Source organism: Indicator indicator, chromosome 24 (genome assembly GCF_027791375.1).
Source record: "Indicator indicator isolate 239-I01 chromosome 24, UM_Iind_1.1, whole genome shotgun sequence".
NCBI classification, from domain to species: domain Eukaryota; kingdom Metazoa; phylum Chordata; class Aves; order Piciformes; family Indicatoridae; genus Indicator; species Indicator indicator.
In genome coordinates this window covers 1642520-1658775 of record NC_072033.1, presented here as the reverse complement: position 1 = coordinate 1658775, position 16256 = coordinate 1642520, and the positions used below count along the sequence as shown (strand labels likewise).

Sequence of the window (16256 nt, the reverse complement as noted above, 5' to 3'; positions counted from 1 at the left end):
AAAAAAAAAAAAGGACAAAAAAAGCCTACCGTACCAAAACAACAGAACCAATGAGGTAATGTTTCTACATTACATGTTTTATCCAACCAATACCTTCCAGCTGTTGGGAGGAGCTGGGCAGTAGCTGAATGTCAGTTTTCTGCTCGCAGTGTTGCAGTGCTGGAAGAAGCAACGTTCTGTTCAACCAAGGAATGGATTCCAGATGGAAGGGGCAAAGTACCAAATGCTATTATTGTGGCTGTATAGTATCAGCAAGGGTCTTGCCAGATACAGTTCCTGAGCACGGTGTTTTGCCTTCAGTACAGGGCCTCCCCCATCCCTTCCACCAGCCACCTGAGCCTTTTTCCTGCTTCCTCCTGTGACTCGTTATTTCCAGTCCTCGCAGCAGGTAGGTGTTTTGGGTTTTCACCGGCCCCTCAGCTTTGGCGGGCACGCTGCCAAGGCTTGGCTGCCCTTCTCCCCTCTGCCCAGCGCCTCTCCTTGGGAGCTTCAGCAGCAGCTGAGGCGTCTCTACCGCAGGGGCTCAGCTCTCCCCGCCGCCTTTACTTTGTGTGTGGGTTTAGCGAGAGCACCGCTCCGGCGAGCTTCAAGTGACGGATCCCCGGGCTCGGCTCCGCAGCCCCCCGAGCAGTGCGGGGCTTCTTCAACGCGCAGCGCAGGGCCCACGCCCCCTGCTGCCGCGGAACGAGCACTTCCGGGGCGGGAGAAGCGCTTCCGGCGCAGGCTCCTCCCCTCCCTGGGTGGAGCGGGGCGCAGGCGCGCGGTACCGTGACGGGGCGAGAGGCGGCGGCGGCGGCTCGCCATGGTGGGTGAGACTGAGGGGGATCCCGGGCCGGCCGGCTCGCAGTCTGGTCTCTGCCGCAGGGTCGCGGCCCGGCTGTCGCTGCCCCGCGAGGAATGGTGGGGCCCGGCTCTATGCCGACCGGGGGGACGCCGCCTCTGCCGCTCGGCCTCGGGGTCTGCGGTGCGGGAAACGCCCGTGTCCGCTCTGCCTCCTGCAGCCGGCGCAGGGCGAGGGCAGCGGACCGGTCCTGCCATCTCTTGGGCCGGAGTGGCAGCCGCGGTCTGGCCGGTGTCCTGCGCCGAGAAAAGCGAGAGGTGGTTGCAGGCAGTTGCTAGATGTCTCCCCGGTTTGCTTTAATTCCCCGGTTTGGTCTCGGTGCTAGGGACGCCTGGGTGTGGCTCTGTTGCTGCAGGTGTTTGGCCGGGAGGTTGCGGCTGTCCTGGACCCGGGTGGTGTCTGAGTGGGCAGCGGCTGAGGCGGGCGGCTCGGGACGCCCCTGCTCGCCAGAGAGGCTTCTCCGGGGGCTTTGAGCCCGGCCCGGCATGGTTGCGGCGGGACCGGGTGTCGGTCCCATAAGCTTGCTACCTAAGCCTCCCGGGCACGGACACACGCCATGGGCTGGCAGGCTGAATATACCTGCAGAGGAGAACTTCGGCACTTCTTACGGCTTCTAGGGTGCAGCTCCTAAAGCTGGAAGCACCTGGGGGGAAATCAACCCCAAACTTGTTTTAAGACAACTGTCTGCTTAATGTTCTGTGGAATCTGGCATGTGTTCATTTTATTGTGATTGCTTTGGAGGTTGTTACCTGTACAAATGTCTTATTGGCTGTTGCATACTCATGAAATGGGGAATCAAAATATGAGGGAAATCTAAAGAAGAGTGACCTAAGCTGAGGATAGAAAATTCAAATGGTCTGGTGAGACACAACTGTTAGGTGAAGGTGGGAATGAAGGCTTTCTAGAGGGGAACAGGAAGATTATGGCTACTGTTCTATGCACAGTAAAGGTTCTCTAAGAGCAAGCTGGTGATGGGGCAGCATTCATTCTCCTTTTCCAGGCTGCATCTTGGACAGACTGAGAGAGTTGGAGCTGTTCAACCTGGAGAAGAGAAGGTTCCAGGGAGACCTCACAGCAGCCTTCCAGTACCTCAAGGGGGCTACATGAAAGCTGAGGAGGGACTTTGGACAAGGGTGGGGAGTGACAGGGTGAGGGACAATGGCTTTGAGCTGGGAGAGGGGAGATTGAGACTGGAGATGAGGAAGAAATTGTTAAGAGTGAGGGTGGGGAGAGACTGGAACAGGTTACCCAAGGAGGTTGTGGATGCCTCCTCCCTGTTGAACGCCAGGTTGGATGAGGCCCTGAGCACCCTGGGCTGGTGGGAGGTGTCCTTGGCCATGGAAGGGAGGTTGGAACTGGATGATCTTCAAGGTCCCTTCCAACCCAACCCATTCTGTGTTTCTATGATTTTTCTCCTCTGATTTTCTCTCTTGTAGTTATTGAGCTCTTTCTTGAGAGAGGGCTTTTGTTTCGTGAGTTTGATTTATAATTTTTCTCTCAGGGACATCTCTGCTGGTGTGCTGAGTTGAACTGGCTTGTGGAGCTGCTGGACAAGCACCAGAGCTGGTGTGTGTGAAGTGGTACACGTGTGTGTGTGTGTGTGTGAGGGAGTGAACAGAGGGAGCCAGACCTTCCCACCCCAACAGCAGTGAGCAGTTAGAGCAGATCACACCTCCTTGTGAGTTAGATTACCTGGTGCTTAATAGAACGAATTAAAAACTGGTTGTGTTTTCTATGGATGCTTCTTTGCTTCCAAACAGCTTTGTCAAGGTCTAGTGAAGGAATAATAATTAATTAATCAGGACTTAAATACTGCTAGTAAGAAGTGAAGGAATTGTTTCAGATTTTGTTTGCTACCATATTTCCCTTTGCATTTGTACACCCTGTGGTTTATTGTCTCATTTCCCATGTTTCCCAGTTGAAAATAGTCCAGCATTCAGGAATAACGAAGTGCTTTGTTGGAAAGACTCAATTTTTCCGTGCTGAATAAGGCAGGAAAACTGCTTCGTAAAGACCAAGTCTGGTGCCAACGCTTACCAGCCACAGCTGGTGTGACCCCAAGATGCTTTTGCACAAACAACCCTCAGCAGAAGGCTTGCTAGCAGTATGGAGGTCCAGGCCGTGCTGCTCTCCTAGGACAAGTCCTCTTCCCAGCTGACACATGACTGAGCTCATTTGCTGCAGGGTGGAAGCTGAGAGGGAGGTTTGTCACAAAGCCTAAGAGCAATTTGTCTTGGCCAAGTACCCCATGCAGGTCTGACCTGCCCTGAGCTCAGGTGATTGCTTCACTCTTAGACCCATTCTGTGGCACTGTCCAGCAGGATGTGAAAGGTGCTGCAGGTCTGCTTCCTTTCATGGGAATCAAAAATGCCAACCCTTCAACCAGCTGTGGGAAACAGCTCAGGTGCTGAGGTTTTATGGCCCTCTTAGAGCACCTGTAATTACATTTTGATGGATGTCTTGAGCAGTGGAAGTTGTGTGGAAGGATTGGAAGTGGATATCTTTATGGAGAAGGCAAAGGGATCTGTGCCTTAGCTTTCAGGTTTTGTCTTTCCTGTTCGGTTATTTCTTTGGAGTTGATTTTGTGAGCTGTAAGTTATTGTTGGTGATGATAATCTTGTAGCTACCCCATCACAGATCACAGGTATAAATAGATAGCATTTCATCTTGGTTTTCCCTTTGCTTTTCTTCTTTGTAATAGTCCTAGCATTCATCTGATAAAAGGGAGGATGGAGCCTTACCCCCACAAGGCATCTTTTTCTCCTTTTCTTCATAAATTCCATCTGTTTCCACACATAGATGATGTTTCCTGATGATGTTTCCTGACACCTCAGCTGTAGCAGTCTGTAAGCAGTCTCCCAGTTGCCAGCATCCAGCAGTACTGGTTGCAGGAGGGTTAGTGAGGAGGACAGAGGGAAAGATTAGAGGGAAGTTCCAAATTTCTACAAGATTGTAATAAAAAATGAGTGAAGAGCAGAGAGATGGGAAACAAAAGGTACAGAAAAGGTAGTGCCAAAGTACAGACGTTTTGCTGTACAGGACCTGAAGGGGCTCCAGGAGAGCTGGAGAGGAACTTGGACAAGGGCTGGGAGTGCCAGGACGAGGGACAGTGGCTTTGAGCTGTGAAAGGGGAGATTGAGACTGGAGATGAAGAAGAAATTCTTGAGAGTGAGGGTAGGGAGACACTGGAACAGGCTGCCCAGGGAGGTCATAGTAGCCCTTCCCTGGAGGTGTTCAAGGCCAGGCTGGATGAGGCCTTGAGCAAGCTGTGCTGGTGGGAGGTGTCCCTGCCCACGGTAGGGGGTTGGAACTGGATGATCTTTGGGGTCCCTTCCAACACAAGCCATTCTAGGATTCTGTGGTATCATAGGTGCTGTTTGAATCATCTTCATGCTACTTTGCTTTCATAGCAAAGCTTTGGTGGAAGCAACTAGCAGCTGTAATCTTCTACTGGTTTGTGCTTTGTTTGCAGGCTGAGGTGGAAGAAACACTGAAGCGGATCCAGAGCCAAAAAGGAGTGCAAGGAATCATTGTTGTTAATTCTGAAGGTACTGTGTGAGCCCCACTTCTGAGATCTACCTCAGCCAAAGCACTCACCACCAGCACCACTGCCTGTGCTGCTTGCAGAGGTTTTCCTGTAGCCAAAGCAGACACCTAACAGGCTACAAAAGATAACTGGGTTCCCGTGGCTGCTTTTCTCCTGGCTCACTTCATTATTTTAGGAAGTAAATAACAGAAATTGCAGAAGCTTAGAAATATTTTGAGTTAGGTCAGTGCTTGAGACTTTCTTACCAGTGGCACTGAAAGCTCTCCTGACTTGAGGTCTCTTCCAACCAGATATGCTTCTGTGACACCTGAAATCTTGCTGCTGTGCCTGTCCAGACTGCTGCTGTCTTGGCAGTCTGGAGTGGCTTAGCAGCTGCCTTGTGCTTGTGGCCTCCTGAGACTCAGAAAGAGTCACTTGTGAAGGGTCTAACAGACCAAACTTGTTCAGAGCACTCCAAGATTCCTAAAACTGTGTGATTATCCATTTCAGTTGAGTGTTTCCTAGAAGTAATTCTTAGAAAAGATGACAGACAGTAGTCCTACATGAGCGTGCTGAAGATCAGCTCATTGCCTGCTGCTATGCAGCTTGTGTTCCTGCTTGCTGCTGTTCCATGATAGCAAATAATGATTTGTGCTCTCCAGGCTGAATCTACACTCCCTGGAACATGCACCTGAAGCGTTTTTCTGCCAGGCCAGTCTTGGGTGGTTGCCTGCTGCACTGGTCTGGGACGTGAGCTGAATGTTGACTGAGAAAACCTCTCTGATAGGTGGCAGAAGTCTGAAGGGAGGACAAGTTCTGGCCAAACAGTGTCACTGTGTCTGCCCTCCGGGCTGGAGCACACAAATGGAAGCAGAGACCTCACAGGACTGCCTCAGCTCTTGTGGTTAAGCAGTGGAGCCTCAGCTTTGCAGCCCAGTGACACAGCAGCTGATATCCTCCATCATCAGCACTGATCCCAGCCTTGCTTGCTCAAATACCACTTAACTGTGAGGGTCAGGAGCCTTTCTGAAAGGGAAAGCTGCCCCCAGTCAGGAGAACAAAACTGAGACCTTGGAATTTCCCCTCTCCCCCTCAGATTTTTATTTGTTGTTTCTTATTTCTCTTTATAAATCTCATAAATAAACAAAAAGGCACTGATGCTGTAAGAGGTAAGCAGTTCTTCTCACCTGTGCCTGTGGTTCCAGGTCTTAGCCTTTCCATATCTGATCTCTGTTCAAGTTCTTCTTTCAAGCCTTTCAAAAAGATGCTTCTAAACCCTGGGGTAGCAACAACATCTGCTGAGGGGAAACAGGCCATGAAGATGATGAGAGAGCTGGAGCACCTCCACTGTGGGAACAGGCTCAGGGAGTTGAGGCTGTTCAGGCTGGAGAAGAGAGACCTCAGAGCAGCCTTCCAGAATCTGAAGGGGCTCCAGGAGACCTGGGGAAGAACTTTGGACAAGGGCTGGGAGCGGCAGGATGAGGGACAGTGGCTTTGAGCTGGAAAAGGGGAGTTTGAGGTTGGAGATGAGGAAGAAACTCTTGAGAGTGAGGGTGGGGAGACACTGGCACAGGTTACCCAGGGAGGTTGTGGATGTCCCCTCCCTGGAGGTGTTCAAGGCCAGGTTGGATTGAGGCCCTGAGCAACCTAAGCTGGTGGGAGGTGTCCCTGCCCATGGCAAGGGGTTGGAGCTGGATGATCCTTAAGGTCCCTTCCATCCCAAGCCATTCTATGACCCCAAACAGCCACCCCAGTTGGACTTGCTGCTGGCCAAGACAGAGGAGGTTCAGGAGCTGTGTCACTCAGCCTTGCTGTGCCGTTTCCTTGCAGGCATTCCCATCAAAAGCACTATGGACAACTCCACCACCATTCAGTACGCAGGCCTCATGCACAGCTTCATCATGAAGGCGAGGAGCACCGTGCGAGACATCGACCCCCAGAACGACCTCACCTTCCTGCGCATCCGCTCCAAGAAGAACGAAATCATGGTGGCCCCAGGTGAGCCTGGCGGGCAGCAGGAGGTCCAGCAGAACTCTTTCCTGATGCTGTCGGCATGAGAGAAAAAAGTTTGCCTGCTGCTTTTATTCACATCCTTATCATCTCTTCCAAGAAGCTCTTTTGCTTCAGGGTTGAGAGCTTTTATCGTTGACCTAAATTTGCTTTCTCAAGGTTGAAAGTGGGAAATCGCTTTCCTCATTTCATGTTGATCAAAGTAGAAGGTGTTAGTGGTTTGAGAGCATGTTGCAGCCTGTCCTGCTTTGTGGGTTTCAGTGTGAAGCTACAGGGAGGGAATATTGGGAAGGAGTTTTGTGAGCTATTTCAGTGCAGCGCTGGGCACAAAGCGATGAAACAGTTTAACAGATTTGTCTAGTTCAGAGCAAAGTGATAATAGAGCAGATTGTAGCTGAAATCCTGAGGTGTGGAACACAGCAGCAGCAGTGGTTTCTTTGTCCTCAGTACTTCACCCAGTTGTGAAACAGGCAGCAGTGAGATGAGTACAGTGCACTGCTGTAGCAGGAGCTCAGCTTTGTGCCTTCACACTGCACTGGCTCCAAGGTGGAATTGTGCTGGTGGAGAGGCAATGAAGGAGTTGCAGCTGCAGAGTCTGCTCCACAGGGTACTGGTCAATGGCTCTGGGATTTATGCTGAGACAGCCTCTGATCTCCACATGAAGGATGACTGAGTGTTGCTCCAGGAAAAAATGGAGCTACAGCCACTGCAGCCTAGCAGTCTGCCTGTGAGATGAGAGAAGTCTGACAGCCCAGCCTGGGAGCTAAGGGAAATCACTGTCTTGCACCTCCTGTTTTGGCTCCAGCATCACATGTGCCAGTTACTGTTACTTCCTAGGCACAGAGTTAAGCTCAGTGTGATGTGGGAAGCTTTTTGCTCTTGGAGGAGGAATGTCTCAATATAGGAAGGACATGGACCTGATGGAGCAGGTCCAGAGGACAGCCACAAAAATGATCAAGGGGTCGGAGCAGCTCTGCTATGAGGACAGGCTGAGGGAGCTGGGGGTGTTCAGCATGGAGAAGAGAAGGCTCCAAGGAGTCCTGAAAGCAGCCTGCCAGTACCTGAAGGGGCTACAAGAAGGCTGCAGAGGGACTGTTCCCAAAGGCCTGCAGGGACAGGAGCAGGGGCAATGGCTTCAAACTAGAGCAGAGCAGATTGAGATTGGATGTGAGGAACAAGTTCTGCACCAGGAGGGTGGTGGAACACTGCAACCGGTTGCCCAGGGAGGTGGTTGAGGCTCCATCCCTAGAGATATTTAAAGTGAGGCTCAACAGGGCTCTGGGCAACCTGATCTAGTTGGGGATGTCTCTGCTGAGTGCAGGGGAGGTCAGACTGGATGACCTTTGGAGGTTCCTTCCAGCCTGGACCATTCTATGATTCAGGACCCTGTAGTTCCCACAGGGTACCAGTGAGATGAAAAATTCTGAAATTTCCTGTGGTTCTGAACAAGTATCAGAAAGGAAATAATAATTTTCCTTTTTTTTCCCTTTTTCTCCTTCCAGATAAAGACTACTTCCTGATTGTCATCCAGAATCCAACTGAATGATTACACTGACTTGGTCTGTTCTTTTTTTTCTGTTTGTTTGTTTGTTTTTCCCTTTGCCCAACTGTTTTATTTAATTTAATGGTAGAGAATAGAGCATTTAGTGTTAACTCTGCTGGGGCCACTTCAGTAATGTCTGGAAAAAAACAAAAGCAGGTGGTTTTGTGGTTTACAAACAGAAAAAGTGTCTCTTTTTTTTTTTTTTTGTATGTGTATTACAAATCCTTTGGAGGAGCAGTTGGTGAATTAGAATTGGGCAGCTGAAAAAATGCAGCAGATTCTTTTAATGGCTGAGAATACAACAAAGCTCTTAACAATGTTCTGGGAAAAAAAAATGTCCTTGGTATGTTTCCATGCTTCTGTCACCACTATTTGAGGTAGACTTTAGTACTTTTGAATGACTGTAAATATCAAACTTGCCTATCCTCTAGTTCTGTCTCACTCTGTTCCTTTGGAGAAGTCTGACCATAGTAAATTAAAAAGTGTCAGCAGTGACTCTTGTTGTCTGATGTGTTTTCCTTCTGAAGATTTTCATTATGACTGACTGAGGTTTTCTTCAAAAGGTAGAAACTTTCTAGGCCTGTTCTCACTCATCTGATGGTTTCTCTATACAAGGATTTACTCTGAGTGCTTGTGCAAGGTACTCTAACTGCCTCACGTGTTGGAGAGTTTTTCTACCACTTCCATTTTGTTTCATACAAGTTCCAAGCTGTGTGGTGCCGGGGACTCACTGGAGGGAAGGGATCCATCCAGAAGGATTTGGACAGGCTTGAGAAGTAGGCCAGTGCCAACTTGCAGGAGGTTCACAAATCGAAGTGCAAGGTCCTGCAGCTGGGTCAGGCCAGCCCCAGGCACAAATCCAGGCTGGGTGCAGAGTGAGTTGAGAGTAGCCCTGAAGAAGATGACTTGGGGATGTGGGTTGCTGAGAAGCTGCCCATGAGCTGACAGTGCCCTCATGCAGACCAGAAGGCCTAGCTGTGTGGAGTGTGGGCAGCAGGGCAGGAGAGGGGATTCTGCCCCTTGATTCTGCTCTGCTGAGACCTCACCTCCAATATTGCCTTCAGTTCTGGAGCTGCTGGAGTGAGTCCAGAGGAGTCCACAGATGATCCGAGGGCTGGAGCAGCTCTGCTGTGAGGCCAGGCTGAGGGAGCTGGGGGTGTGCAGCCTGGGGAAGACTCCAGGGACACCTCAGAGCTGCCTTCCAATACCTCGAGGCATCCTGCAGGGAGGCTGCAGAGGGACTTTACTTGAGGGTGTCTAGAGACAGGACAAGGGGCAATGGTTTGAAACTGAGGCAGAGCAGGGTTACATTGGAGCTGAGGAAGAAGTTCTTCAGTAGGAGGGTGGTGAGACTCTGGCACAGGCTGCCCAGGGAGACTGTGGATGCCTCCTCCCTGGGAGTGTTCAGGGCCAGGTTGGATGAGGCCTTGAGCAGCTGAGTCTAGCCACAGGTTTCCTTGAACACCTCCAGGAATGGGGACTCCACCACCTCCCTGGGCACCCTGACCACTCTTGCAACAAAGAAATTTTTCCTCATCTCCAACCTAACCCTCCCCTGTCACAATTTCAGGCCATATTCTCTTGTTCTATCACCTGACACTAAGGAGAAAAGACTAACCCCCACCTCACTGCAACCTCCTGCTGAGCTCTGACGGTGCTGCACTGCTCAGGGCACTTAAGTTTGCTCTTAACACTTTTGTTATGTGTAGCTACAGCTCTGGGGGATGAAAGCCTGGCACTGCAGCAGTGCAGGCTGGCCTTGTGTTAGCAGAGCTAGAGCAGCAGCTTGAACCGGTGTAGTCTGCAGGACAAGCTGGGGTGTGCTGGGCCAGTGGGCTCTGACCAACACTGGCTTGTCAGCAGGAGGCTGAGCATCACCACCATTGCTGCTGACAAAAATACACTTCCTTTACCAGCTTGACAGGATTGCTTCAGTAATCTGGTGAGCCCCCACCTGGAGTACTACATCCAGTTCTGAAGCTCCTGTTGCAGGGAAGATATGGATGTGCTGGAAGGTGTCCAGAGAAGGGCCACGAGGATGAGCAGAGGGCTGGAGCTGCTCTGCTATGAGGACAGACTGAGAGAGTTGGGGTTGTGCAATCTGGAGAGGAAGAGGCTCCAAGGAGGCCTTCCAGTATCTTAAGGGGGCTACAGGAAAGCTGGAGAGGGATTTTCTAAGGTGTCAGGGAGCGATAGGAGTGGGGAGAATGAATCCAAGCTGGAGGAGATTTAGATTAGATATTAGGAAGTTGTTCTTCCCCATGAGAGTGGTGAGACACTGGAAGAAGTTGCCCAGGGAGGTGGTGGAAGCCTCATCCCTGGAGGTTTTGCATGCCAGGCTGGATGTGGCTCAGGGTAACCTGCTCGAGTGTGAGGTGTCCCTGCCCATGGCAGGGGGGTTGGAACTGAATGATCCTTGAGGTCCCTTCCAACCCTGACAATTCTATGATACAAAGCCCTTTGCCTGGGCATGCAGGCTCTACAGTTGATCAGCTTGCCACATCTCATTCACCAGTCCTGTTTTCCCTTGTGTATTTTCTGATTAAAAGGACCTACATTGGACATGAAGCTCTCCACCTGTGTCTTAATTATCAATGTGAGTCTGCAGAGTTCACTCTTCCTTACCACTTTGTGCTTAATTAACTACTACTACTGCTTAGTCAAGGAAAACCCAGGATGTTAGCCATGAAAATTACTGCTTTCTTTTCTTGGGTAAACTCTACAGGGAGAAAAGAATTGGCTTGCTTGTAGTTAAATAAATTTCTTTCTTTTAATTGGTGACACTGTTAGTAATTGGAGCAGTTTTTTAACAGATTCATCTTGCCTGTCTCTTATTTTAACCAATCCTTTAACATTTTATTTCACACCAATTCACAGCAAACAGTGACTGCTTTAGCAGGATGCAGCTGTGGTTGCAGCACAGTCAGGAGGAATATTAGCTATGGTTCTCGGTGACGTGGTGACGCTCTGTTTGCAGTTGTTGATTCATTTCCAGTAGCTCCAGAAATAGCCTGCCCTAGTTGTGCCATGGTCTTTAAGACATTCGGTGCCTCTGAATGCAGGAGGGAAAACAACAAACTCATCATTTGGAAAATGGTAGAGGTAGCCTGGGAGTGGCAAATCATGGAATCGTAAAGGTTGGGAAAGACCTCTGAGATCATCACAGGCGACCTTCTACCCAACACCTCTGTGCCCACTAGACCATGTCCCCAAGTGCCACAGTTTTTTAACACCTCCAAGGAAGGTGACTCCACCACCTCCCTGGACAGCCTGTTCCAATCCCTGACCACTCTTGCAGCAAAGAAATGTTTCCTAATCTCCAACCTAAACCTCCCCTGGCACAATTTCAGGCCATTTCTTCTCCTTCTATTGCCTGTGATCCTAGGAATAAGAGACAGACCTCCACCTTGCTGCAACCTCCTTTCAAAGAACTGTAGAGAGCAATGAGATCTCCCCTCAGCCTCTTCTTCTTCAAGCTAAACACCCCCAGTTCCTTCAGCTGCTTCTCACCAGCCCTGTTCTCCAGACCCCTCACTGCTGGCTTCCTTGTCTGTACGCCCTTCAGACCCTTAATGTCTCTCTCATACTCTGCTGCCCAAAACTGGACCACAGCCGAGTACAAAGGCACCATCACTTCCCTCCTCCTGGAGGCCACACCGTTTCTGACCCAGGCCAGGATGCTCTTCTCTTTCCTGACACCCGATTTTGTTGGTGAGATTGGTTTCTGTGCAGGTTTGTTGGCTGTGGCAGCTCACAGATGCACCCAGGGTCTGAGCTGTGCCAGCAGGCAGCCACCTGGACGCTTCCTCTCCCACCGGTCTCTGCCCTGGCTGTCAGGAGCCACTGCGGGGCTGTTTGAGCCGAGAAGCCCCGAAGCTGGTGCTGGGGGCACTGCCGCCTCCGAGCCCCCAGCTGCGGGTGTGCGGCTGCCGGCGTTAAGCGAGGCCTGGTGCTGGATCCCCTGCGGCTGCAGCGAGAGAACCGCTGATGGGGGTCAGCCGAGCCCCGCCGGTGCGCTCCATGGAGCTGGCGCCAAGAGAACCTCCCCGCACCCCAGCGCCTCTCTCCCATGCTCGCAGCACCGCGGGCCGGGGACTCGCCGCTCCCAGGGGAAGGTGCGGTCCCGGTGCTGGCGGGCGGGAGGTAGCCGCTCTCCGTGACAGGCGGTCCCTGGAGCTGCAGGCAGGCAGGAGCTGTGCCGCGACCCCGGGAGCTCCTCCGCCCAGAGAATCACAGAATCGGCCAGGTTGGAAAAGACCTGAGAGATCATCAACTCCAACCGAATACCTCACATCTCCTGACAACTAAACCATGGCTCCAAGTGCCACATCCAAACCTCCAGGGATAGTGACTCCACCACCTCCCTTGGCAGCACATTCCATGGCCGCTCTGAGGAACTTTCTCCTCACCTCCAGCCTAAACTTCCCCTGGCACAGCTTGAGACTGTGTCCTCTTGTTCTGCTGCTGGTTGCCTGGGAGAAGAGCCTAACCCCCACCTGGCTACAACCTCCCTTCAGGGAGTTGTAGACAGCAATGAGGTCTCCCCTGAGCCTCCTCTTCTCCAGGCTAAACACCCCCAGCTCCCTCAGCCTCTCCTCACAGGGCTGTGCTCCAGACTCCTCCCCAGCCTTGTTGCCCTTCTCTGGACACATTCCAGCATCTCAATGTCCTTCTTAAACTGAGGAGCCCAGAACTGGACACAACACTCAAGGTGAGGTCTGACCAGTGCTGAGCACAGGGCAGGATGACTTCCCTGCTCCTGCTGGCCACACTGTTCCTGATGCAGGCCAGGATGCATCCTCTGCCTGCCCCGACGCCTCTACCTCCCGGCCCCGCGGTCCCGGCGGAGCGGGCTCCGGGCGGGGCTCCAGGCGGGCCTGGCCACCCGCCCGCGGCCGAGCACCGCCCCTGCCGGGCGGTGTCGCGCTGACGCCACCGTCCCGCTCCGCCGCAGCCCAGCGCAGGCCACAGCCGTCTGCCGGCACTCGAGCCGCCGCCCGCCATGCCCTCGGACCGGCCCTTTAAGCAGCGCCGCACCTTCGGTGAGCCGGGAGGGGTGGGGGTGTCCCTGCCGCGACGACCTCTGGAATGACACCAGCCCCAACCCCCTTCTCTGACCGCTCCGCTGTGGGGTACCAGAGGCTCGGCCTCGGCAGAGCGAACCGGGCCGCGGGAGGGGGCGGCCGGGGGGCTGCCGGTGCCGCAGCCGCCGCGCGGTGATGTCATCCCGGCGGGCAGCGCTCCGCGCCGCGGGGCTCCGGCCGTCTGCGGGGACAGCAGCGCTGAGGTGGGGCAGGCACTGGCGAGGCAGGACGGGAGCCTCCCTCCCTGGCGCAGGAGCCTTGGGCAGCTCTGAGGGTGCCCCCAGCAGCACCGAGCCTCGGGCGTTGCTCTTTACCGAAGCCTTTGCCGGTGTACCTGCGTGTGCTGGGCCTCGGCAGGGCTGGGGCTTGCCCAGGGAGCCTCCATGTTTTATGGAATAACGGATTTGCCTGGAGCGGACATGGTTGGAAAGGCAGCTGCTGTAGTTGCGTGCAGGAAACCTGTGTGGTGTTTACTGAGCCATCGCCCTCGGCTGGTGTGCCCACCCAGGGGGGTGGTGACTGGGCTGTGTAGGCATCCAGGGAGCTGGGGTGACTGGCATGGGTGATGGCTACAAGGGGCTCTTAAATTTACATGTTGAGGGTAAGAGCCAAGAGGTCACTATTCCTGTTTCACTCTTGCCCACAGTCCAGTCTTTACCCTTTTGGCTGTCAGAGCACAATGACTGCTCATAAATCATCTTCCATGCTCCCCATCTCTCAGCATCAGAGTGGTTGTGCCAAGAATTTGATACCTTCTCTTAAATTTATTTTTTTCCCCCCCCCCCCCCCCCCCCCCCCCCCCCCCCCCAAAAAATTTTTTTTCACCCCCCCCCCCCCCCCCCCCCTGGGGAAAAGTGGGGGGAGGGGGAATTTTGGGGGTTGGGGAAAAAAGGGGTGGACAGGGAAAAAAAAAAAAAACAAAAAAAAAAAAGGTGGATATGTGGGGGGCCCCAAGAAAAGAGACAAGAGGGGGGGGGGGGGGAAAAAAAAAAATAAAACCCCCCCCCCCCCCCCCCTTGGGTTTAATAAGGTTTGGGGGGGGGGGGGGGTTTTTTTGGCATCCTTTTTTTTTTTTTTTGGGGGGGGGTGGGGGGGGGTAAAAAAAAAAAAAAAAAAAACCCCCCCACCACCCCCCCCCCAAAAAACCCGGGGGGGGGGTTTAAAAAAAAAATTTTTGGGGGGGGGGGGGGGGAGGGGGGCCTTTGGTTTTTGGGGGGGGGTTTGGGGTGGGTTTTCTGAGGGGGGGTTTGGGGGAAGGAGGTGTGGTTAAAGGGGGGGGGGGGGAAGTTTTGGTGGGGGGGAATATGGAAAAAAAAGATAAAAACCTCCTTTTTGTTTGTCCCCCCCGGTGGGGGGAATTTTGGGTATCCCCACTTATCACAAAGGGGAATAAAGGGGGGGGGCCCCAATTTTAGAGAGAATACAACACACCCCCATCAATACCACCTATAATCTAAGGGGTTTGGGCTGGGGCCAAAAAAAAAAAAAAAAGTCTATATTTATATTTGATGCAATTTTGATGAGTGAGTGAGCATCAAGATGCCTGTTAGTTATACAGTGGCATGTGAAGCCCCCCCCCCACCCCAATGAGATCAACAAATAGGACTCCACCTAGGTATAGTGTGTATACGGCTACTGCATAAAGAGATTCTTACAAGTGAACTGGGACAACCTATTAACAGCACACTATACATAAACTTATCTAGATACATATTGCAGGGGCACTTTCTTCAACAGGCAATCACACAAAAGGTGAAAAACCTCTGAACTACATAAAGGTTTAGAAGTATATAAAAAAAAAAAAAAAAAAAAAAAAAAAAAAAAAAAACAAAAAAAAAAAAAAACACCCCCCCCCCAAAAAAAAAATTTCCTAAAATTTTTGAATTAAAAGGTGGGGTTTCCCTTTTTTTTGAAAGGGTGGGGGAGGGGCCCAAAAGGGGGGGGGGGGTGGGGGGGGGGGGGAAAAAATAAAAAAAAAAAAAAAAAAAAAAAAAATAAAAAAAAAAAATATATAAATAGGTGAAAAAAGAAAAATAGATATAAGGAGAGGGAAAAAAAAAAGTTTTAAAAATACCTGGTGCATGGTGGCTTCAGTTGCTGTGTGTGTGCATCAATGTATTGTGCTGTGCTCATAGGATACTGCAATTCTCTCTTGCTGAATGACATAAAGCATCTGCTAATATAGACTCTGTGACTCTGATGCCTGACTTTGCATTGTCTGTTTCGCAAATTCAACAAAATGATGAACCGTGATCTCAGGATTTGCAATATCTCTCATGTGCTGTGCCACTGAGAATCTGATCAATATATACACTGTGCAAAATAAAACGATGACACAGGATTGCAAATTACTCAATGTGAACTAGTTAATGATCACAACAAACAAGGATCTCGCCAAATCTCACCTGCTGCCGCTGACATCAGGAATTTCGATAATCTCTACTGTGCTGCTGCCCGATCAGCCATCTGTATTCGTTTGTGTATGTACTGTGTAAGGATCTGCTAATCTCACTGTGCCGTGCACACAAGGATCTGCAATATCTCTCTGTGCTGTGCCACAGGATCTGCAAAATGTTCTCTTTGCTGTGCCACAGGATAACTGACAAACACTCTGTGACTGAGGTGCCGGAGAGGGGTGCGGGCAGCTGCGACCACACCTCTACCAGATTGCCACAGATAACAGAAAATCTTCACATTATAATTGGGTGGGGGATTTGGGGGTGGTGGTGTGGAAAATATAGTTAGCACAGAGACTTGCGAAAACTCATCATGTGCATGTTCCACATGCCTCTGAAAATCTCACTGTGCCATTTTCACCTCATCATTCACATACTCATTGTTCAAGTGCACAGGTCGTGCTATTTAATCTCTACTGTGCTGTGCCAGCAGCTTCTGGAAATCCGCACTAAAGGGGGGGGGTGTGGTGCCGAGCGGAGCGGAAGTGTCGTCTGTGTGCTGTGGGACTCAGAACATTCTGCAAATTGTCTCTCTGTGCTGGCACTCACTCGCATCTGCCCAATCTTCTCTGAGAGCTGTGCATACAGCATCTGCAAATCTCTCTGTGCATGTGCACAGATATCTGATATGTCTCACTGTGGGGCGTGCCGTCAGTGACATGCTGTCTGCGTATAATTCTCTCGTGGTGGCTGGGCCATGCAGCATGTGCGCTTGTGTGATGACTCTCTTTGCTGTGTAACGCAGCATCTGACAACACCAAAAAAAAAAAAAAAAAAAAAAAAAAAGGGGGGGGGG

The 16256-nt window shown here is 51.5% G+C and overlaps 1 protein-coding gene across 1 annotated transcript; it reads left to right on the top strand.

Moving 5' to 3' along the window:
- The first annotated feature begins 778 nt into the window (after positions 1–778).
- DYNLRB1 (dynein light chain roadblock-type 1) lies at positions 779–8406 on the top strand. The gene is made up of 4 exons (XM_054391939.1): positions 779–805; positions 4314–4389; positions 6198–6365; positions 7880–8406. Exons 1-4 carry the CDS (start codon positions 803–805, stop codon positions 7921–7923), a joined length of 291 nt encoding a protein of 96 aa, XP_054247914.1. The 5' UTR covers positions 779–802; the 3' UTR covers positions 7924–8406.
- Positions 8407–16256: the final 7850 nt, after the last annotated feature.